Source organism: Rhinopithecus roxellana, chromosome 6, assembly GCF_007565055.1.
Source record: "Rhinopithecus roxellana isolate Shanxi Qingling chromosome 6, ASM756505v1, whole genome shotgun sequence".
In the NCBI taxonomy this organism is placed as follows: domain Eukaryota; kingdom Metazoa; phylum Chordata; class Mammalia; order Primates; family Cercopithecidae; genus Rhinopithecus; species Rhinopithecus roxellana.
In genome coordinates this window covers 23553780-23577560 of record NC_044554.1, presented here as the reverse complement: position 1 = coordinate 23577560, position 23781 = coordinate 23553780, and the positions used below count along the sequence as shown (strand labels likewise).

The 23781-nt window shown below is 35.3% G+C and overlaps 1 protein-coding gene across 1 annotated transcript in view; it reads left to right on the top strand.

The window, feature by feature from the left end:
* SEMA3A (semaphorin 3A) overlaps positions 1-23781 on the top strand; it is a 161359-nt gene that overhangs the window by 10333 nt on the left and 127245 nt on the right. The window contains exon 3 of the mRNA XM_030933411.1: positions 16448-16567. Coding sequence (XP_030789271.1) covers positions 16448-16567 — 120 coding nt within the window. The remainder of the gene's footprint in view (positions 1-16447; positions 16568-23781) is intronic.

Below are 23781 nucleotides of genomic sequence, written 5' to 3'. Positions count from 1 at the left end.
GACAATTTCTAAGTGAAAACATTGTTAATGAAATTAATTCAATACTCCTTAACAGTCGTGACTACTGCAGTGTTTCATTGTTCTGAATTTGATTTGGTCTGAAAGTTGAAGGTAATAACCATGCTTATCTAGTTATCTTACAAATTATCTGCATATTATAATACAAACTGAAGCTTTATTTGATTTCACGATTGAATCAACCCAATCAAGCATATTTGATTTCATAATCGGATCAACTCATTCAATGACTGAGATAGCAGATGTATTTTATGATTGTGATTTCTAAAACTATTCACCTCAAGGCATTTCCCACATCTTTTATGGAACTTTCTCCTCTCTCTCCCTCTCTATCTCTGCCTCTCTCTCCCTGTTATTAATACAAACAACTAAGGGATTCTTGCGGTTAGCCCAAATGCAGTTAGTTCAGCAGCCGCAATAAACTCATGATCCACAATGCCCTGCGGAGGATAACTTAATCACTTACTCGTGATTTTAGAGACTCACCTGCATCAGCCACTGGAGTAGCTGGGATTACAGGTGACCATCAAACCCGGCTAATTTGTGTATTTTTAGTAGAGATAGAGTTTCACCATGTTGGCCAGACTAGTCAAGAATACTTTCTTTTTTTTTTTTTTTTTTTTTTTTTTTTTTTTGAGACGGAGTCTCACTCTGTCGCCCAGGCTGGAGTGCAGTGGCGTGATCTCGGCTCACTGCAAGCTCCGCCTCCCGGGTTCCCGCCATTCTCCCGCCTCAGCCTCCGAGTAGCTGGGACTACAGGCGCCCGCCACCGCGCCAGGCTAGTTTTTTTTTTTGCATTTTTAGTAGAGACGGGGTTTCACCGTGTTAGCCAGGAGGGTCTCGATCTCCTGACCTCGTGATCCACCCGCCTCGGCCTCCCAAAGTGCTGGGATTACAGGCTTGAGCCACCGCGCCCGGCCAAGAATACTTTCAAAGGAGAAAAGCAACTTCACTGCATTTTTCCACGCTTACTAAAAATGTTTACAAATTTTATGGAACTTAATTAAAAGGATCTAAGACATGGAGTTTGCTGAATCTGAGAGAGTGACACCAGATCATTTCACAGTACCTTGTATATAAGGATTCTGAAAAAATATAAATCATTATGATAGAGGTGCATAGAGAGACACACATTTTTAAAAGTGCGATGGCGTGATAATATTGCCTTACTAATGTTTTCAAAAATCAATTAATTAATTAATTGTAACATTATAAAATATTTGTCCTTTGGTATTTCTTCATATTCTGCATTAAATCAAGATTTTGATTTTTCTCCATTAAGATTTATATAGTGAAAGGAAAAGAGAAGTTTTTATATATTTTATTTCAAGGAGAAATATATTTTTCTTCCAGTTCTACTCAACATGAAAATATATTTCATACTATTTTGCTGATAACCCTTATAGATCCTTTAATATTGCTTTTCATACTTTTTTATGCAAGGTATATTTTATTCATTTAGAATTTTATTAAAATGTATTTTCATTTTCAGTTAACCTCATTTAAGTAATGCCTCAGTTTACATATTTTGTGCACTTCAAGATGATTCATGGCATTCATTGATTATTTTTGGACTTTAATTTACAGATGCAATTTTTGCATTTCTTTCTTAATACATGATTTTAGAAATAGCTATTGGATGGCTCCCTGGGATTTGTAACATCCCTTCCTTAATAAACATAAGAAAATAAATAGCATTATTATTTTTAACAATGATTTAAATAAACAGTAAGAAATAAATATTAAGAAGAAAGAGACTTTTTCTTTCATTTGACATCTGATTTCCAAAGTGATACAAGGACAGTTTGATGGAAATTCTGCACTGTATCTTGAGTAAATAATAGTCAGCTGTGACTTACGGACAACGATTCCTTTCGAAGGGCTCGCGTAATACTGAAAACCACAAGAATGGGTGTGAGTGGCTGTGGCAGCCATCAGGGCTCCAAGACAGGATTGTAACCAAAATAGGAACTGACCTGAACATTTACAGTAAAGTAAACAAACAACCTCCTTACTTGTTATCCCTGATTTCCGGAGCGGGTGCTTACCATTTCCTACTGATTTCCTTGAAAAGTCCACTGGAAATGAAGTGCCTTTAAACAGGTCACACTGGGTAAAGGACTGTCAGATAGAAGGCTACAATAGGAAAAGAGGGGTCAAGACACTGGTTAATCTTATCCACTTTTAGAGTGGGCCATTCTTAGGCCTAGTTAAGGAAAAGTTCATTCCTATGGCTATGACAACACAGTAAACCAGAAGCCAGGACATGCCACTGGATTGAACCTACATAGTTTCTGTGTCACTGAGTATGGTATCATACAGAAAAGCGAAACCTCTCCTCATTCCCTCAGGCAGCTGGGATAATATAACTCGTCATTACTCTCTGCCCAGTTTTGCACCAAACACATATATTAAATCAACAGCTGTAATTCAAGCAACTATTACACAAAGAATGGACTTTGTTGTTAAAGAGCAAGCCTGTAGCTTGAGGCACATAGTTATGCTTTCTGCTCTCTCTCTCTCATATATATATATCAGGTTATCAGATAAATATATATATATATATCATCATCAGATAAAATATATATATTAATAAGAAATAAATTGTATATTTTAAATACATATATTTTATCTGATATATATATATTTTATCTGATAACCCTTATTCTTTTAATATTGCTTTTGTGCATATTTATATATTTTTTCTATTTAGAGTGTGTGCGTGCCTGTGCTGGTGATGACATTTATGATATTCATCTAAATTTAATTTTCTCTTGTAGAACTGAATGTACAGGATATGAAACAAATCATCATATTAATATGTCTTTTTTCGTATTGTAGATTCTAAACCTTCAAATTACTATGGAATTTTTAGCGTTAGAGTAGTGAAATGCTCATGAATTTTTCCATTGCTGTTACTTGAGAGCTGTTACTTGAAAAACATACATATAATACAGCATATAATACTATTGGACAGAGACCCTGGATAAGGAAATAAATACAGTCAAGATACCTGTATTCTGGCTGCTGTTATTCACCTTTGCTCCCATTTTTGGTATTTTTCTAGTGCTTAAAATTCACTTTGTTATACACAGTAACATTTCTATTGATGGCTTAACTTCGTTGACCCTGTTTTGCAAATGAAAGCTGAATACATTCTAAGCTGGTGAAAGAATCTGTTTTGAATCAATAGCTCTTTGAATCTTCTTTGTTTATCCTACTAAACCATCTCTCTTTGCACTAAATTTCAATAAAACCAAATGGCAACCGTATGACTGTTAGAAATATTTTGAACATCATTGGAAATCAAAATTTCAACCATCTGAGAGGAACAAAAAAGCAGACTCTCATAACATTCTGATTCTTGGATACATTTCAAAGTGTTGTATCATGCACCTGAACTTTGAGACTTTTTAAAATTCTTGAGGGATTTATTTTTATATATTTGTCCTTAGTTTTTACTCCTCTTAATGATATGATATATTATAATGTCTATCATGTTTACTGTGGCTCAAATTTCAGGACCTCAATAGCACTAATTTTTGCCAAGTGAATGCAATTGAGAATGTAAAGCTGCACATGCATCTTAAGTTACAGTGCATTCCAGAATGCCTATGTCAACCCTTAAATTTCATTACTTTTTCAAAGGTCAAATTTGACTCTAACTTTTAATTTTTTTAAATTTTATTTTGGATACATCGAGACATAATAAAACTGCATTAAGTGAATAATTAGAATTACCTTCTAATTTAGGAGTCTATCAAATAATAAAATTACACTAAATTTCAAAATCCTCATGTATAATTGTTGGAATATAGTTTTTCATGGTTCTTCACATTTCTCACATCTTATAAGCAGAGGTCCTGACTACCTTTTTGCACACTGTTTTAAAGAAACTGTTTATGACTTTTTAATGATCGCCATTCTAACTGGTGTGAGATGGTATCTCATTGTGGTTTTGATTTGCATTTCTCTGATGACCAGTGATGATGAGCATTTTTTCATGTATCTGTTGGCTGCATAAATGTCTTCTTTTGAGAAGTGTCTGCTAATATCCTTCTCCCACTTTTTGATGGGGTTGTTTGATTTTTTTCTTGTAAATTTGTTTAAGTTCTTTGTAGATTCTGGATATTAGCCCTTTGTCGGATAGGTAGATGTGGAGAAATAGGAACACTTTTACACTGTTGGTGGGACTGTAAACTAGTTCAACCACTGTGGAAGATAGTGTGGCGATTCCTCAAGGATCTAGAACTAGAAATATTGTTTGACCCAGCCATCCCATTACTGGATGTATACCCAAAGGATTATAAGTGATGCTGCTATAAAGACACATGCACACGTGGGGATATATCCAAAGGATTATACGTCATGCTGCTGTAAAGACACATGCACACGTATGTTTATTGCGGCACTATTCTCAATAGCAAAGACTTGGAACCAACCCAAATGTCCATCAATGATAGACTGGATTAAGAAAATGTGGCACATATATACCATGGAATATTATGCAGCCATATAAAGGGTGAGTTCATGTCCTTTGTAGGAACATGGATTAAGCTGGAAACCATCATTCTGAGCAAACTATCGCAAGGACAGAAAACTAAACACTGCATGTTCTTACTCGTAGGTGGGAACTGAACAATGAGAACACTTAGACACAGGGTGGGGAACATCATACACCGGGCCCTGTCGTGGGGTGGGGGTAGTGAGGAGGGATAGCATTAGGAGATATACCTAATGTAAATGACGAGTTAATGGGTGCAGCACACCAACATGGCACATGTATACATATGCAACAAACCTGTACATTGTACACATGTACCCTAGAACTTAAAGTATAATAAAAAATTGTTTTGTTAAGTTTCTTTAAAAAAATCTGTTTATACAGTTACGATAGTGTCTTCCTCTGAAGTAGAACGTTGCTTTGCAAATGGTCTTGGGAAATAGAGAAAATGTCTCCCTCTGAAGCAAAGGGCAGATATGCGCACTGTCCAGTGCAATCAACATAATATCTCCCTCAATATCTAAAGGTCAGCATGCTATATCTATTATATAATATTTCGGTTTTCTCATCCAGAGTTCCTCTCCTATAATGCAACTCACCACATGTATAGGTATTATCTGACCCTCCTCCGAATACCCAGTGGAAATAGCACAAGAAATTCTAACACTCTAGCTAGTACTATTTCTGTGAGTAATAAAGTCCTTTACCTCTGAACTCTGAGTCACAAATCTTTTGTTAGTATTCATGAAAGCCTGGTAGGCTAACTCATTATCTTACAAATAGGGTAAAACCCCAGACCCTTTATAATTTTTGAAAATATCGATTGCAATTTTATGTAGACACTCTGGATAATCTTACAAATGAAAGAATATGGTCAGTTTATCCATTTTAAAATACGATTTTCATCAAGAATTTTGATGGCACTTCAGTTGTACGGATAACTGATTTTTGGTGAACGCCAGTAAATGCCTTATCACATGTCACAAAAATGAGCGTAGATTTTCATATGTATGTATCTTTCATATGTATGTGTATATCTGTTTGTGAGTAAATATCTGATATGCTGAACCAAATAATTACAGTTTAACTCTAGCCTTCAGAAGTAGTATAATAATATCCAGCACTTATGGAGAGCTTGCTTTATGCCTGGTATTGATCTAAATGCATTTCATATATTAACTCGTTTAGGTGACTTGTATTTGGTTACAAGTCCATATTTCTTTTCAAGCAATTAAACAAGCAAATTTTGCATATAAGGTAAAAGATACATAGCAAATAAAACTTTGTCATTAAGTTTATTTCAGAAGTTAGGTAGTATTCATATTTTGAATTAATATATTTTACTAATACAGTCAAATAAGTTGGTATTAATTATGTTTGACTTGCCATGAACCAAGTCTCGTACAGATAAACTGAAATTTTTGGAAACCTTTTAAGGTCAGGATTAAAATTTAAATGCATTTTATTTATTTATTTATTTATGCAAAGTAAGGCTAGCATTTGAAATAGAGACATTTTATAAAAATCTTTCAGAAGATTTGGAGATTTTGATTTATGTTTCTTTTTACTGGAAATTTCAATTGCGTCCTTAAGTGGCTGAAATGAAGATGAAATATTTGGCATTAGTTAACGAATTATTATTTAGATTTGACTGGACACCATAATTCATCCGTGCATCAGTGTACATACTTTTAGAGTACAGTAAGTATTTTACAATCTGGAAGGTCCATTATCGTGATTTGACCAGTTCCTTCAGGAGAAAAGATTTTGGCCAATATCTTCTTTCCTCATATTTAGCAAGTTGATCCAGGTCCCACTGAAATGTAGTTTCTAATACTTGTATTTAGTATTCTTCTATATGTGTCTGATAATCTTCATAAGTGGATTTCTACTCATTTCTGAGAGTACACTGCCCATCATATCTTGTATTTAACAGGGACTCTAATAATATTTTACTTAGATATGCTATGTCTCAAGACAAATATGCCATCACCAACTTTTGACTGTTTTCCTTTTACTTGACCTAGTAAAAAAAAACAGTAAAAATCATTTGTGCAATAACAGTAAAACTCATTTGTGCAATAACAATAAAAATCATCAACTTCTTATGTCTGCAGGACCTCATGAAACTTTCCCGAAGTTCTGCCATTTAATTTTAATATACATCTACTTACTTTTTGCCTTTTTAGTTGGTAGCAAGGAAAACAGACTGCAAAATTATGGTAGCTCTGAAAACTTGACACACTATTTCTAGAGATGGAGAATCTTGGCTTTTGGCTTTAAGAGCAGAAAATTCCTGAAGCTTCTCACTGTTCCATTCAAATTAGGTGCAAAATATACTGTACTATCCATGCTATTCATGGTGTTAAATGTAACTTACGTATGCATACATGTGTGCATGTGTTTATTCCACATGTATTCAATGCTAAAAGATAGGTTTTTCAGTATTGTGCTTGAAATGATACCAACATTAATACAACTTTTTGATTATAGATTTTAATATGCATTTAAAAAGCAGAAATATTTCATATTTACAAGTAAATAAAATTATTAACTAATGACCTTTAGTCATTAGTTCATACAGTGAGCATGTGTGTGTTTTTAAATAGGTCAAATTTATCTTCCCTTTATATTACATATCACAATCAGCTAGTCTATGGCTGTAAGATGTATCTTTTCATAATGGTTTTATCGGAGACCACCTGTGTGATTGATATAGAAAGAGTTCTATTATGGGAATTAGACCTTATATAATCATGAGAGCTGGTGAAGAATTCTATGGAAGGCTACTGCCTGAGACAGGTAGTGGGTGTGAGGTTGTTGTAGGTAACTATAGTTGTTGATGTTTATAGAAGAAAAGCCGGACATGAAGTAGGAAGAGTAAGGACGAACTGAGACCCACAGCATAAACTAGGACCAGAGTCTGTCTTTTACTACCTCTAACTTTGTTTGGGTCGATTTGGGTGACTTAAAGAAGAAACGGATGCCTTTTGTCATGGAGCTATACAAATATCAGGACTCAGTCTGGTAGAAACTAACAAATGAGATTTGGTGGAAGCCAGAGGACCTGGAAGCCCTGGTACTGCCCACGCTAACAATGTGGCCAGCAGATCAGAACAACCTGGGGAGTGTAATGGTTGCAGCTTAATTTATACCTCCCAAACCTCATGCAGATTTCATTGATAGCCAGCCTAAACCAACCTGCAGGAAAGGGAATTTGAGGAAATATTTTTCTAGCTTATTTCAGTTGGCACAATACAATTCTGCCACAGCTATTGACTAACGCATGCTGTATTTGCTGTTGTATTGGGACAATGAATCATGGCATTTTTACTGCTTTGATAACAAGAGTGATTATAATTTATAAGCCTTCACTGCCAGAGGACTAGGATTTCATATAAATTCTATTGAACAAAATGCAATTGCCCTTGGTAGCTGAAATGGGCATAAAGTAATACTCAAAACCAATTTTTAAAAATCTGTCTCTGTTTAAGCATGGGCTTAAACTCTGTTAACTGCATCCTTTCAAACAATGAACTATTCATAATGGAGCTCGTCATAATTTGTGAAATGGCATAATATGTAGAAGAGTGTGAGAGTTAAGCAGTCAGAGAAATATCCAAACGATAGTGAAGTTTAATTATTTTAAGAATTGGGGGCCGGGCGCGGTGGCTCAAGCCTGTAATCGCAGCACTTTGGGAGGCCGAGACGGGCGGATCACGAGGTCAGGAGATCGAGACCATCCTGGCTAACACGGTGAAACCCCGTCTCTACTAAAAATACAAAAAACTAGCTGGGCGAGATGGCGGTCGCCTGTAGTCCCAGCTACTCGGGAGGCTGAGGCAGGAGAATGGCGTAAACCCGGGAGGCGGAGCTTGCAGTGAGCGGAGATCTGGCCACTGCACTCCAGTCTGGGCGACAAAGCGAGACTCCGTCTCAAAAAAAAAAAAAAAAAAAAAAAAAAAAAATTGGGGCCGGGCACGGTGGCTCACGCCTGTAATCCCAGCACTTTGGGAGGCCGAGGCGGGTGGATCACCTGAGGTCAGGAATTCAAGACCAGGCTGACCAACATAGAGAAACCCTGTCTCTACTAAAAATACAAAATTAGTCAGGGTGGTGGCGCATGCGTGTAATCCCAGCTACTCGGGAGGCTGAGGCAGGAAAATCGCTTGAACCCGGGAGATGGAGGTTGCGGTGAGCCAAGATCTCACCATTGCACTCCAGCCTGGGCAACAAGAGCGAAACTCCATCTCAAAAAAAAAAAAAAAAAAAAAAAAAAAAAAAAAAAAAAAAAAAAGAATTGGATAACCTTATATCGTTAATCTCATTTTTAGTTGAGGACACTCAGGCTCAGAGATTCTAAGTAACTTTGTTATAGTCACACAGCAAATGGAAAATGCCTGAGTAATTTTAACCCATGTCTAACTGACTTTAAAGCAGTGGTTCACCAATCTTTTTGGCATCAGGAACTGGTTTCGTAGAAGACAATTTTTCCATGGGCCAAAAAGGGGATGGTTTCGGGATGAAACTGTTCCACCACAGATCGTCAGATATTAATTAGATTCTCACAAGGAGACCTCAACCTAGATCCCTTGTATGCACAGTTCATAGAAGTGTTCAACCTCCTATGAGAATCTAATGCGGCAGCGGATCAGACAGAAGGCGGAGCTCAGGCAGTAGTGCTGGCTGGCCTACTGCTCACCTCCTGCTGTGCAGCCTGTTCTTAACAGGCCACTGACTGGTACCAGTCTACCTGGGGTTTGGGAACCCCTGCTCTAAGGTGTAAGATTGATACAAGTAATTACCCCCATTTCTGTTTCACCATTATGAAATTGTTCGTTTTGCCCTACATATTTTTTCTTAAAGTTTTTGAGAATACCTTTTCAAATGCAAATATCCTTGAATAAGTAACATCTTCATTACATATCAATAAATATCAATTTAAAAATTCCGAATTTCTGAAGTTTAAATGCATGCATAAATTATTTCTACAAGTTGATATATACATACAGTTTACATACAAATATCCACATATATGTGCATATTTGGGAAGATTATGATATATGGATGATATTTGAAGAAATAATAAAATTATGCCAGAAAAAAATGGAATTTGTAAAATGTCCTCTTTAATATCTAATTCTGTACAAAGCAGAAGATCCAAAGTTGGCTTATGGGTGACAAAATTATGATACCATGTATGTTCTGATGGTCAAAATATTTTAAGCAATGGTAAATTTAAGTATCTTTTGACTAAGCAGCAGATTGCCTCCAATTACCCACTTTCTTTTTAATGTTTGTATTACTCCATTAGGGCTAGCATAATAAAGTGGCACAGACTGGTTGGCTAAAACAACAGAAATTTATGTTCCAGTTCTGGAGGCTAGAAGTCCAAGTTCAAGGTGTAAGCAGGGTTGAGTTCCTCTGAGCCTCCTCTCCTTGGCTTGCAGATGACTGTCCTCTTGCTGCCTATTCACATTGCCCTTCCTCTGTGCACTCATGCCCCCGATGTCTCCTTATGTGTCCAAGTTTCTTCTTCTTATAAAGACACCAGCCAGGTTGGATTAGGGTCTATGCTAAGGGCCTCATTTTGACTTAGTCACCTCCTTAATGTCCCTATCCCCAAATAGAGTCATATTCCCAGATGGTAGAGATTAGAGTTTCAAGGTATGAATTTTGAGAAAATGGAGTTCAGCCTATAAGACAGTCTCACAACTCTGGTTTGATAGTTCATTTACCCTGTGGGCACTTGACTTCTTTTCAAACCTTTTTATATTGCAAAAGTTCTTTCTTTCTGAATGTTCTACTTTTTAATCTTCTTTTAAATCAACTACATTTTTGGTCATGAAAAAAGGAAGAAGAGGACAAGAGTATACATGTGAAATATGCCGTAGGCACTTGCATTTGAATAAGTGATACATCAGTGTGTATGTAACAAACACTAAACTTGATTAGAGTCTCCAATTATTATAAGATTCATTAAGATAATATTTTATATTATAACTATAAAACAGACTTTAGGGCTGGGCGCGGTGGCTTAAGCCTGTAATCCCAGCACTTTGGGAGGCCGAGACGGGCGGATCACGAGGTCAGGAGATCGAGACCATCCTGGCTAACATGGTGAAACCCCGTCTCTACTAAAATACAAAAAACTAGCCAGGCGAGGTGGAGGGCACCTGTAGTCCCAGCTACTCGGGAGGCTGAGGCAGGAGAATGGCATAAACCCTGGAGGCGTAGCTTGCAGTGAGCTGAGATCCGGCCACTGCACTCCAGCCTGGACGACAGAGCCAGACTCCATCTCAAAAAAAAAAAAAAAAAAAAAAAAAAAACAGACTTTAGTACTTTGGACTTTAAGGACTCCAGCAGAAATTAATGTTTGATATTAGGCAAGACAGGAGGTAGAAAGGAGGTAGATGTGAATGAAATCAAGCATTCTTCTAAAATATGGGCTCAGTTTTTCTGTCTTTTCCTAAGGTTACATCTCACGTACAATTAAAGATGCAGTTCATCTCTCTTTTATGTGTAATGATTTCTGTTATGGTAAAGACATGTATGTTAGAATTAAATATGCCAAATAATTTTGTCCACAATAAATTCCTTTAGATTGCAACTCTCCTTACTTGATGTAAACAAATGACTTGGTTGCATTAAGGCATGAACACTAAATATTCAGCCCCGGGCATAAAATTGGAAACCACTGAATATCATTTTTGAAATAAGGATGAGGATTGTGAGTACTTCATCATTTTCCTGGTTTGGTAGGAAACATATTTATGTACATTTCCCAGAATATTTGCAATTGTCTGCATTTATTGTAATATGAGATAAAGAAAGGTTATGCTAGGTACATATAATGGACCACAGCCAAATCATGCAAATGAATGGCACACATCATGATGAATCCGAGTGACAGTATAATATAAAAGAAAACATAAGCCTAAAAATCGATACCATAAGCTTCTATGGTCCACACAGAATTTCAAAGTGAATTTTTTTGAACTCCTTTAAATAAAAGAAAATCACAGCGGTCAGCTTTTGCTAATAGCATGGTCTATAGTGCCTATGTGGATAATCATTTTGAACATGTTTGAAGGTTTCAAGTAATTTGAAAGAAAAATGTTTATAGAATCTTGAACAATATTTCTAGAACTTCAAAACAAATAGTCAATCTAGAGGGAAAAGAGCAGTCAAATTGGGCACTTAACTGCAATGGACATTTAAGTAAAATAATTTGGGAGCCTTATACAGAGAGTCTTCATTTAGTTTAATCATATAATTCAAGCCACTTTAAAAGTTGTTTTTCAGTTATCATAGGTTTAATGGTGATATAGTTCAATTAATATGAATATGCTTACATACCAAAATTACTGGCTATGTAATATTGCTAACTTTGTTGTGTTAGTTGAATCAGTATTATTTTAAATCTCTAAAAAATATAAAAGCATTGATATGGAAAGTTCAATTCATTTTATTATGGCATATTCTAAATACTGATGGTAAAAATGCCTCCCAAAATGGACAGAACTGCCTATTCATCACTTTAAAAGGTGAATGTTAAAAAAATTCCAAGTCACAAATTCAACATTAGAAGGCTAATATCATAATTACAACATGGTTTATATTTTAGTTTTATTAGATAAGCCTCTTTGGAGAAGAGATTTCTAACATCCTTTAGTGAATAGTAAAGTATTAGAAAGACGCAATTATGGATGATCGGATTACAGCTGTAATAGCACAAGGTTAAAAGAAAAAAAAAAAAAAGACTAAACATTATTGCCAGATAAGTGTGGAAAAGCTTAAATAGAGGAAGGGATAAAGTGAGTGACAGGAACAATCTCACGGATTACTGCTTTGGCATGAAGATTCCAGTATTCAGCTAGCTTGCCAAATAAATTGACCAGAGAAAAAGAAAGTCAACAGATTAACTTCAGGAATTAAGCTTATTAATGGGTTTTCAGGCATAAATGTATCCACCCATCACGATAGGAAAAGATTTCCTTTGCTTTCCCAGCTGCTAGATTATGCACCAAAATATTTCTACATAAACTATCGATGGGATAGAAGCATTTTTTCTTTTTACATGAATTCTCACTGACCTGAGTCAATGTTATATGCTACCCATTCATTTTGGACTGATTTGTAGTTGAGCCAGAACAAGTTGTTTGATTTAATCATGAACTGAATATATTTGAATAGAGATTGTTCACGTTCACAAGTCTTCTCTCCTTTTCTCTTCGCTTACTTAGAGTAAAATTTAACTGCTCCATCCAGAATTTAAGAACATGCAAGGAGGTAATTGGAATTGGAGGTAAATCATATTCTTTTGTAGAAAGTATAATTATCGGAAGTTAGTTAAAAACACCTCAGTTCTGTTTTAATTTTCATGCATGGAGCAGTTGTTTTGACAGATGGATGGACTTTATTTTTGTAACCGTCCAGGAAAAGTCTGTGTAACACAGTCTAATCAGTGCTTCATATCTGCAATGTTTGTTTTTGAATCACTGTGCTTTTGGCTCCTGTATCTTTTTCTAGGGGTAGACATTTTCTTCTAAATTTATTACTCCAGGTAATATCTTTATACATAATTCCTCATTCCTTTGATCTGGAAAGACCAGAGACCCTTAAAAACATAAGTGTAAGTGGTTTGTCACTAAGGGTGATGAATCATTACCCCTCAGGTGTGGCCTTGGATTTTACTGGTTTATAACTGCCCTTACTTTTATTTCTAGCTAACAATCTATAACACTGTTGCTCTGGAGAACATTTCAGTAAAATAAGAGGTCAGTATGGTTGCCTGACTCTTGGGAAGTCAACTTGTTGCTAAACTTGTCTGTGTTCATCAACTTAAATTCCAAAAAGGATCAAGGTTTGAAAAATGAATTCATTTTGAACTGATTCCACTCTCTTTATTACATTGTAAATCCTCCAGTGCTGAGTAAAGCAGTGCAGTAGTTTAAGGCCAAAAAGTACATTACATTCTGAGTTTTAAGAATCATCATGGTTCAAGAAAAGGTCAGAAGCACTCTTCTTCTGTCTCCCTAGAGCAGAAATGTGTGAAGTGTGTTTCCTTTTTCTGCCACGCTTCCTTCTTTTTTAGAGGACTGTCCAAGCTGCTTCCAAATAAAATGAATATCCTGTTTTGGAACACTCGAAAACCTTGGCAGCAACAAGCTAGAGAATGAAGGCAAATGAATGACAGGATTGATACTCTTTTATGTAGGTTTTCTGTTGAGAACAAATCCTTACTAACAATGTCTCTGTCAAGTTTTTGCTTCTTCTCTGTCCAGTTCTTTTAATACACTTTCCTCCTCCATTGTTCTTGATGGGTCTTCTCTCAGCTATTTTTAACCAAATTTGAAAGTATTTCCTTCCATTTCTTTGTTTTATTTCAAGCATCTTTATATCCTCTAAGCCCAAGAAATTTCTCTCCATTCTATTTGCATCAACCTCCACTTTCAAAGTAATATTGAGCTTGCCCCCAGGGCATGGTAACAATACAACCTGCTGCCAACTGGGAGAGTTCAGTGGGGAAATGAAGGGGATCATTCCAGGCCTTAGGCCAATAGAGTGGGTCTAGTTGCTTAGTAAAAACATAGAATCCCGTTATCAGCACTCTCAGTAGAACCCTTTGCCAGGTTTCACAGCTATGGTCCTGTGATTGATTTTGTTCCAACAGCTCTGTAGGGGAATTGTTGTCATGTTATAGTGGTTCCTCTTTAGTAGTTAATAGAGAACAAATTAAAATTATGATATTCAGTGGAGCCCAATTTCATAGTTAGCAAGAACCCTGAGAGTTTTTCAGTCATTAATTACAATCTGCTAATTTCCTTCGAAGGACAGATGTAGTCACTATAAATTGCTAATCAGTTATTCAATCTGTAAGAGATAAAGAGCCCACAAATTCTGTGATATTATGATTCATAACAGTTGCAGAGGTGACATGAGCCTTTGTTTTGTTCACAAGTATTCTTACTGGTAAAATATGTTCTTCCTTATTTATTATGGAGAAGTAAGTTCCACTGTCCTATTTCTAAGGAGGTAGTTAGGTAACACTAATAAGACTAAAAAATTGGGGTTTGTGGAAAAAATTGCATGCATATCTATAAAGGCATGGCATGCAAACTGAAATCCTGTTTTTTTCTAGAATGAAAAAGACATCCATCTGGGTTTGCCACTATTATTTATTAGAATATCTGTTTGCTTACCAATATGTACACAGCCAATTTCTTAGTTTCAGCGTATGGTGCTGGAACTGGTTATTTCTAATCTGGAATACTATAATATTGAGCCCACAATCAGAGATGATTATCTTTATATAAAAGCAGAGTATGTGGCCACCTACGTGTTTCAAAGTAAACATTTTCCTGAAAATGGCTTCTTTGCAAATGACTGAAATTTTTTTAAGAACACAAATAAATCCTTTGGGTAAGGCTCATGAATGCCTGGTTTGTAAATGAGTTTATCAGATGTTTGCCTTTCCACAACCTCTTTCCTCTGCCCAAGCCTTCATGCCCTATTCTCTTGGGGAAGGAAGAGAGACTTACAGAATGGAGAGCTTGTTGCTAAGAGTAGTGGAAGTTAAGTTATATCTGTTTCATAGTTTTACCTAAGAGGTACCCTATTTAAAGTGAAACACGGATGAGATCCACATACCTTTTAAGCTAGGAAATTTTTCCTCATAACAACTTGCAAGATCAATTTATTTCAGAGAGTAATTTTAAACATTGGAGTGCCTTACCAGACAAAAGAAAGACTCAGGATCTGTGTAGCAAAACAGTGGAAGAAATTATGTTCATTTTAGTTACCCCCAAAGTACTCAGCATATGTTAGGAAAGCATGAGGGAGGAGTCATAACTAGAAACTTTCGCATTTTACTTTAAATGGGCCACATTCATTTTTAGGGCAATGTATTTTAGGGTCATCATCAGGTTTCATCCTAGAAAAATAAGTGATAATAGACAGCAATTATTTGAATTTAAATATCAATTAATCTGCTTAAGTTTGGTTGTCTGATCCTTATTTTACGGGGGCAATGGAATTAAGATAAAAATAATCAGCTTCAAATATAGAATACAGATGTCATGTGGAAATGTACTCAAATAATTTTACCACCTCAGTTGTAAGCTCCAACTGACTACATAAAGCACTCTGAGCTTTCACTTGAAAACTGGCAAGTCATAGAGAATGGCTTTGGGAGTGTGACACGCTTAGAAGTCCCAGGAACAACCCAGTCCTGTCATGTGTGCCTGCCTTGCTTGTACTGTTGTCCACACTTGATCCTTAACTGCATTTCTAGTTACATATTTGGTTCTTAATTCCAAATGTTTATAGAAAAAAAAAAGGTAGTTAAGGAAGTCTATAGCCTTTAACAAAATCATTTTGAATGCAGTTTTTGTTATTTACCATGTGAATACTCATTTGGATATTTCCAAAATGGATTACTAATGATGTTTAAACTTTATGTTTATTAGAGGGTCATATTATATTATATTTTTGTTTTCTTTTCCTAAAATGGAACTGAAAACTGATTTTTGCTAGTAAATTTTCACCATCATTTTGTTTAGTCAATTCATTAGTTAATCAAGTAATTTGCCGCTCTCCTTATTTCTGGAAAAATCACCTGTGATTATTGATTATCTAATTTTTTTTTCTGCTTTTGTATAAATAAATTAAAAATAGTTTTAATGAAAGACTGATGGAAGGGCATAAAATAATTGTCCTCATCAGAGTAAGAAACTCTATATTTTAATGCATGTTATAATATAAACAAAACAATAGAAAAATAGATAAGTCCTTACAATGTTGTGAAAGGGATGCTAAAAAAAGAAAACAAAAGACAAATCTGTTCCAGCATGCCTAGCACCCTAGAGGACACCTCAGTCATGCTGATTGCTGAAAATCTTTGGTTTTCCTTTTGTCTTACAGAAAGAATGTGCTAATTTCATCAAGGTACTTAAGGCATATAATCAGACTCACTTGTACGCCTGTGGAACCGGGGCTTTTCATCCAATTTGCACCTACATTGAAATTGGACATCATCCTGAGGTAAAGCTGGCTTTTAAAAAATTGTGTTTGTCCATGACCCCTTTCTATTCAAAATGCTTCATTACTAATTTCTTCAGTTCATTTTGCTTCTGGTTCACTATTCAGTGGGACCTACTTCAAATTCAGATGCTGTTATTAATTTTAATCTGTGAATGCAAAAAGAATGAGAACATCACTCAACAAAAACTAGGGAGCAGGAGGAAAGAAGGAAGAAAGCATTTGTTTTCACCCTGGATTAGAGTCCAATCCGTTTTGCATGTGCAGCAGATGTCAGCAGGCTGAATGTGTGGTGTTTTCTCCTTCATTTGTATATTGCCAGCCTTCTCCTCCATTTCCATCCTCAGCTAGAAGTGTCTGCCACCCAGTTGTTTTCTTCTGCCTAGGGATTAAGAAAAGATGCCATACATTTGCACAATGATCTGATCTCAGGTTTGACTCACATTATTCACATTTGTATTCTTTCTTGGCTAAGCTTTGATTGTATATTTTTGATTATTATTTTGGAGGTATGGGAAAGAAAAAAATGTTTTTTTAAAAATCTGTCTATTCCTTGTAAAGATGTTTTAGTGAGGAAATTATGTACATTTAAGTAAAAATCAAGATAAAGAAAAAGTTGCTAATGTTGAAAGCAGTTTGGTGAATCTGGCTTATCAATAGCCTTCAATTATAAACCCTCTTGTAATTTTTGGCATGAAATCCTAAGAGGAACAAAAGTGTTCACGTAATGAGAAAATCATTGGTGACAATTGTCTTCAAAACTGGAATTCAGAAATACTCAACAAATAAAGGACTTATTCTTGAAATATTTCTGGTATCCTAAAGATAAAATAAAATTGACATGGTGTTCACTTCTTTATAACTTAAACTTTAGGTTCTCTCCCTAAATTTCATAAAGTGTCCCAAAGTGATATAAGTATGTCTTTTGACCCAAATGAATTAGAAATCAAAATAGTTTCTGCTATATCTTCTTTGTATAAGAAATCACCTTAGATATTACGCAGTTTCTAGACTAAACACCATTATTTTTTCTTCTTGATGAACCAGGGAAGATACATTCCCAAGATCTCACTAGTTGCCAGTCGCTCTTCATCCTATTTCCCCAACCATATCCTTCCTTCTTCTCTTTTTTATAAACCCATATGTATACTATTTTTCCTGACAGACTGAAGAGTTTTAAGTAAAAAGCAGCTTTAGGACAGGCAATTCTACTGATGTTGCTTGTTTTACATTGATTAAATTAGGGATAAATTTATGCACATGGTACTGGAGACTTTGTACACGTAATTTGTTTTAGCACCTGATTTAGTCACTCTCTCTTTGCTGTCTTCTCAACCAATTCCTATTGTAATACATCAGTTGTCCTAAAGCTTGGGCCCAAGGTGATTGTCTCACTTTTCTATATTCTGAAGGTAGCTCTAGAGAACCCCTTCCACATGATATTGTACTTTTTACATGAGTCATGGTATTGCACTTTTTACATGCGTCAGGAATTATGGTCTACATGATTGGCAATGGAATCAGGAATGCTGAACTTTTTTTTTTTTTTTTTTTTTTTTTTTTTTTGTGAGATGGAGTCTCGCTCTGTTGCCCGGGCTGGAGTGCAGTGGCGTGATCTTGGCTCACTGCAACCTCTGCCTCCCAGGTTCAAGTGATTCTCCTGTCTCAGCCTCCCAAGTACCAAGTAACTGGGATTACAGGTGCATGCCGTCATGCCTGGCTAATTTTTTGTATTTTAGTAGACATAGGGTTTCACCATGTTGCTCAGGCTGGTCTCGAATTTCTGAGCTCAGGCAATCCATCGACCTCGGCCTCCCCAAGTGCTAGGATTGCAGACATGAGTGACAGAGCCCAGTAGGAATGCTGAACTTTTAGCACAAATTAGCAGAAAGGACCTGGACTTTGGTGTCACATCTGGCTTCAGATCTTGCTCTACAACTTACTAGCTGTGGAGCCCTGGAAATATTACTTAACTTCTCTGAGACTCTGTCTCATACAAGCAACACAAGCTAAAAACAATCTTTTGATTCTCGGGGTCTGTATATTTTAAATGCAAGGTTAACTTATTACCTCTAACTGCCTTCTACCGCTCCTAGCACAGTATGACCCATTGACTTTTTTTTTTTTTTTTTTTTTTTTTTTTTTGTCCCTGTAGAAACTCAAGGAGTTTTAATCCCATCATTATTAAAAGCATATCTGCTAGCCTCAGACTGCAGAGCTTGCATTCAACCTCAGCTTGGTACTAGCTGCTTAATCTGGTGCAAATTATTTACCTCCTCTGTATCTAAGTTTCTAAGCTAGAAATTTTTAAGGAAAATGGTCTGTACCTCACACAGTTGTGAAAGTTAAACATTGTCTAATGGATAATAAGAGCTGAAAAAAAGTCAACTAATATTAGAAGCTGTAACTATTTTAAAATGCAAGTCTATACCCGTTTAATACAAAATATAAATCTGCATCACAGCCTAAAAACTGTGTTGCTATTTTGCTTAATAGCAGTTGTCACTTTGCCTCTTAAATGTTTCTCACTTCATCAGAGATTGTAAATTATGGCACCGGATTCTCATGGCTGCCGGGTGATTCTGCACCTTTCTTAATTTCCCCTTTTTAAATGCGAGGCTTACATGATGTTGATGGTCATTTAAATTAAAACGCCATATGCTATCCTTGCATTTTTATCATTTTCCCGAAATGTTGATTTTTGAAGTTGAGATTTTAATAGAGTTAACAGTCTATTTCCTCTTCCACTCATCAACTACTCATTGCTGCCCTATGGGTGGGCCGCTGGGGAAATGAAGAGGTACAGGTTCTGGAGCCAGGCCATTTACCAGGATTTCCTCTACCCAAATAGCCAATATATAAAGCTTCCTGTCCGAGCATTCTGAGGTGGGAGATTGAAATGCGAGTGTTTTCCTGAGACTCTGAAACTCACAGCCTTTGAGAGAGGTCCTCCTTCAGAAGCTCAGTGATTTTGATTTGCATGATAACTATAGATTGTGAAATGCTGTTCCAGACTGTTTAGGGGATCAGAAGTAAGATGATTATGCAATTACCTGGGGAATTTGAAGCAGTCTAGACAGTCAATCTATGAAATTCTGGAAAAGATATTATCAATATATCTTGTCTAGACTACATCAAATTTAATTTTCAATGCTTAAGCTGCCTTAAGAGAGAATCTGCTTTAAATTCATCTATATTATACTTAAAACACTACTTTTGGATTTAAATTGTTTTGCTGTTTGTGAAGTTGAAAAAAAGAGACAGTGTATACTTCGTACTATTGGGAGAAGACAGTAACAGAAAGATCGGGAGAGTGAGAAATAAAATAGCAATCGAAACAGAGGCCAGGATTATTGGCTTAGAGTTCATAAACTCTCATAGAGTTTGAATATATCAACTTCTTTTCTCAAGGGCAACTTTTCAGATAAAGAACCCATTTTTTCTCCTAAATTCTAGTTTAGAAGTTGTGTGTGTACTTTGCTATTACCTGCCCCACTCAAAATAATGAAAGACTGATCTCCTTTTAAAATTTTGTCTAGACATATTACAAATAATTTTATCATAAAAAAGACATTTCATTTGTTGCTTTTATTAAGACTTTTATGGATATTTAAACATTCAGTTTTTTCTTTGCAGTGTTCTTCCTTTTAAAACAACTTACCATCTTACATTCTGTTTTCAAGAATGTTGAAACTCCATTGTCAGAAAATGACATTATAGACTTAGCATTGTATATGGCAGAATGCCCCAGAAGTAAAAACATCACTTTGAAGGAAATCAGGGCTTACTTAATTATTTAATAGCTTTGGATCTTATAGGAGGAAATTAATAGCTCCTTTAAAGTAATAATACAACCATTTGCAAAATAACCTTCAGTTTCATCTTCTAGTTATGAAAATAGACCTCTTTTACTCTTCAAGCATTTTAATAGCATAAAATCATGAGTCGTTTAACAACAGAGACAGAATCTGAAAAATATGTCCTTAGGCTATTTTACTGTTGTGCAAAAATCATAGAGTGTACTTACACAAACCTAGATGGGATAGCCTACTATATACCTAGGCTATCTGGTGAAACCTATTGCTCCTAAGGCTGTAAATCCGTACAGTACGTTACTATACTGAATATTGTAGGCAATATGTAGCATAATAATAAGTATTTGTGCATCTAAACGTATGTAAACAGAGACAAGGCTTTCCAATGGCTATGAGGTCACTACGCAATAAGAATTTTTTAGATCCACTATAATCCTAGGGGCTTACCATCCTGTATGCTGTTCATCATTAACCAAAATGTTATGTGCCACCTGACTATATTTACACTCCTGAATAGCATATTGCAAAATCTACTTTTGCTGTATCATGAATACCTCCTGACCACACACAGTATGTCATTGATTGCTGTCTTAAACAGATTTTCTCTTTCCTGTGGTACATTTGGGAATTGGTAGACCTATTAATTAACTCCAGTTCTGTAAGATATGTGTCAATCAATTCTTGGGTATCTTCCAATAACACTTGACACTGCAGAAAACTGCTGGTGAGGTCACATACGTCATACACATGTGTGTGTTTATCATAAAATGCTTGCAGAGTTCATGGAAAAAATGATTTAGAATTAAAGTACAGATGAGTCTGGAGTTTAAGCTCTCAGCATCCATGCCATTGAAATGAAAAGCGTGAGTCATCCTTGACAGGCAGAATATTCCCAAATGGCTTACAGTATATGGTATTTCCCCTTCAAATGTACATCTGTTAATAAAACAAAGTATGAATTTAGAAGTACAGATTTTCGAAGACGTCTCTGGATGTTTTCTCAAATTCCAAATGGGTCTTTTCTACTTACTGGCAGGAAATCTAAAAAAAAAAAAAAAAAAAAAAAAAAAAAAAAAAAGAAAAAAGGGAAAAAGAAAGAAAAAAAGAAAAAGGCAGGCACAGATGAGAGCTGAATTGTATTAACTCCATAAATACTCTCATAATGTCATGATTGCGATTTATGATAGAACTAAAGGGACATTAAGAAATGCTATGAGGCTTAATGGCTATCTCTAAGGTCATTTCCACAATGACAACCAATATATCTATATAAGAAATAAAATGTTTTGTCTGGTTCTTCCCTTCACTAGAAAAAGGAGTGTGTTCTGATGCAAAACTTTGAATCAATCCTCTTAGTAACAGTCCCCCAGGCCAAAATGTTATTTACGTGTGAGGTAATGCTCTGTCGACTAATTTATTCATCTAATCTAACCCATTCTATTTGAGTTATTTCTTTCAATTTATTATACTATTTAGTCCAATGAAGAGCAAGTTTATTTCTATGAATTGGTACTGGAGCTGAGAAATTCAGATATCTTGGGAAAATAACGAGGAGGTGCTTTGGGGTAGGTGTATCATCTTTCTGAGATCTTACATTGGAGTCTGTATTTATTTTGTAGCACACTAGCCTCAGTGAGAAAAGTTGAGATTTACTGGCAACTCAACTGCTCAGTGTCTCCATCAGATGCAGCGTATCCCTTACTTGCACTACGGACCCGAGGCAATTGTGATTAGAGTTAAGTCCATAGTGGTTTCTAGGTTTTTCTTTCCTAATCTTTCAATACTGGAATCATGTTGGAAGATGGACTTGTAGAAGTTACTATGCTTAATAAAGGAGACCATCATTTATATTCAAAATTAAATTTTAAAATGATCTGCTCTTTGTACTTGAGGAGAAGCTTTACAGTTAACAAATTCTGAGATTACTCACCAGTGTATTTTTGCATGAACTGTTAAAGTTCTAAACTCTAAATATTATCAGTAAGACTATTTCTCAAAATTAATAGAACTAGTGCTTAAGTGAGGGAGTAAGGTGACCTAAGTCATAATTTGAAACAAGAAAAAAATTTTAAAATGCTAAAAAAAGATACCAAAATCCAAATGAACATCCTTCACACCCTTAATTAAAATGTTTCAAGTCAGCGTTTTATATTTTGACTTGATTTCCCCAAATATTTGATATATAAACACCATAGTTTTGAGATTAACATTCATTTATCCTGTACCACTTGTTTGCTCAATTGTAAAGTTTTCTGATCTACTTGACAGCCTTTTTTCCCCTAAAAACAGTGACAGATAGAAATGGAAATGTTAGTATTAAGTTCTTACCTTGAAGGATATTTAGTTTTGTGTTTTAGCACATATAGCACACCTATTGCCAGGTAAAGTATTTGGACGAATTTAAATGGTTTTTCTAAGGCCGTATTGGTGCAATAATGCCATTCCCAATCACCTGTTAAAATAATATATTATTTATAGTATTTTATTTTTTAGTATCTGTGCTGCCGAAGCGAGCACTATAGTATCTGATTTTTGAATGACTTCTTTATTCAACAGAAATCAATGCAGATAAGGGCTACATCATATACAGTTAATATTAAGCATAAACATGCTTTCCTATTCCTTGTAGACTAATACCTGGTTTGGATCAAAGCTCCTACATTTACTGGGGTGAAACAGTTACTGGAGGTATTTATCTCCTCCTTACTCTTTCTCATAGATGATTCTCACTCTTTCTTTTTTGATTGATTCTCTTACACACATTTCCCATATAACCTACTTTAAGAGGAAATTTTTATTCATCAAAGCTTCCATTTATTTGTTATAAATATTAAATTTATAAAAATATGAAGAACAACACTAAATCCCATTGCCTGTTCACCTGTTTGGTACTTTTTCATCTCCTTTTCATTCTCCAGGCATCATGATCCTTCTTTTACCTCTCGACTCTAGTTCTATGTTTTATTTTTATTTTCATTTTTTATCTCTTTGTCTCCTTGTGTAAATAATTTCATTTTAAAACCAAAGTTTAAGAGTGGAAATAGAGCTTGAGTCTGCAGATGAGAAAGAAGGAGTAAGTTTGTTATTTCCTAAAAATGTAAGAAAAGTAGCATAACAAACTTAGACTGAATTTCCTGAAATCAGAATACCTTCATCTCCTCCTGCAATGTGTTTCTAATAAATGGACATCAGTAAGTTATCTCTCAGTCTTGTTTTTAACTGTGATGATTTATTCTGATAATAATGTAAAAAATGATATAAGCACATTCTAAATTATTTAGATGGCTATCCCATAGTCATATATATATATATTTAATTTTAGTGCCCTCATTTGCTTGAAGCTTATGATTATTTAAATGCCAAAAATGCTCCTTTAATGGTATTGGGCTAATGAGAAAGAAA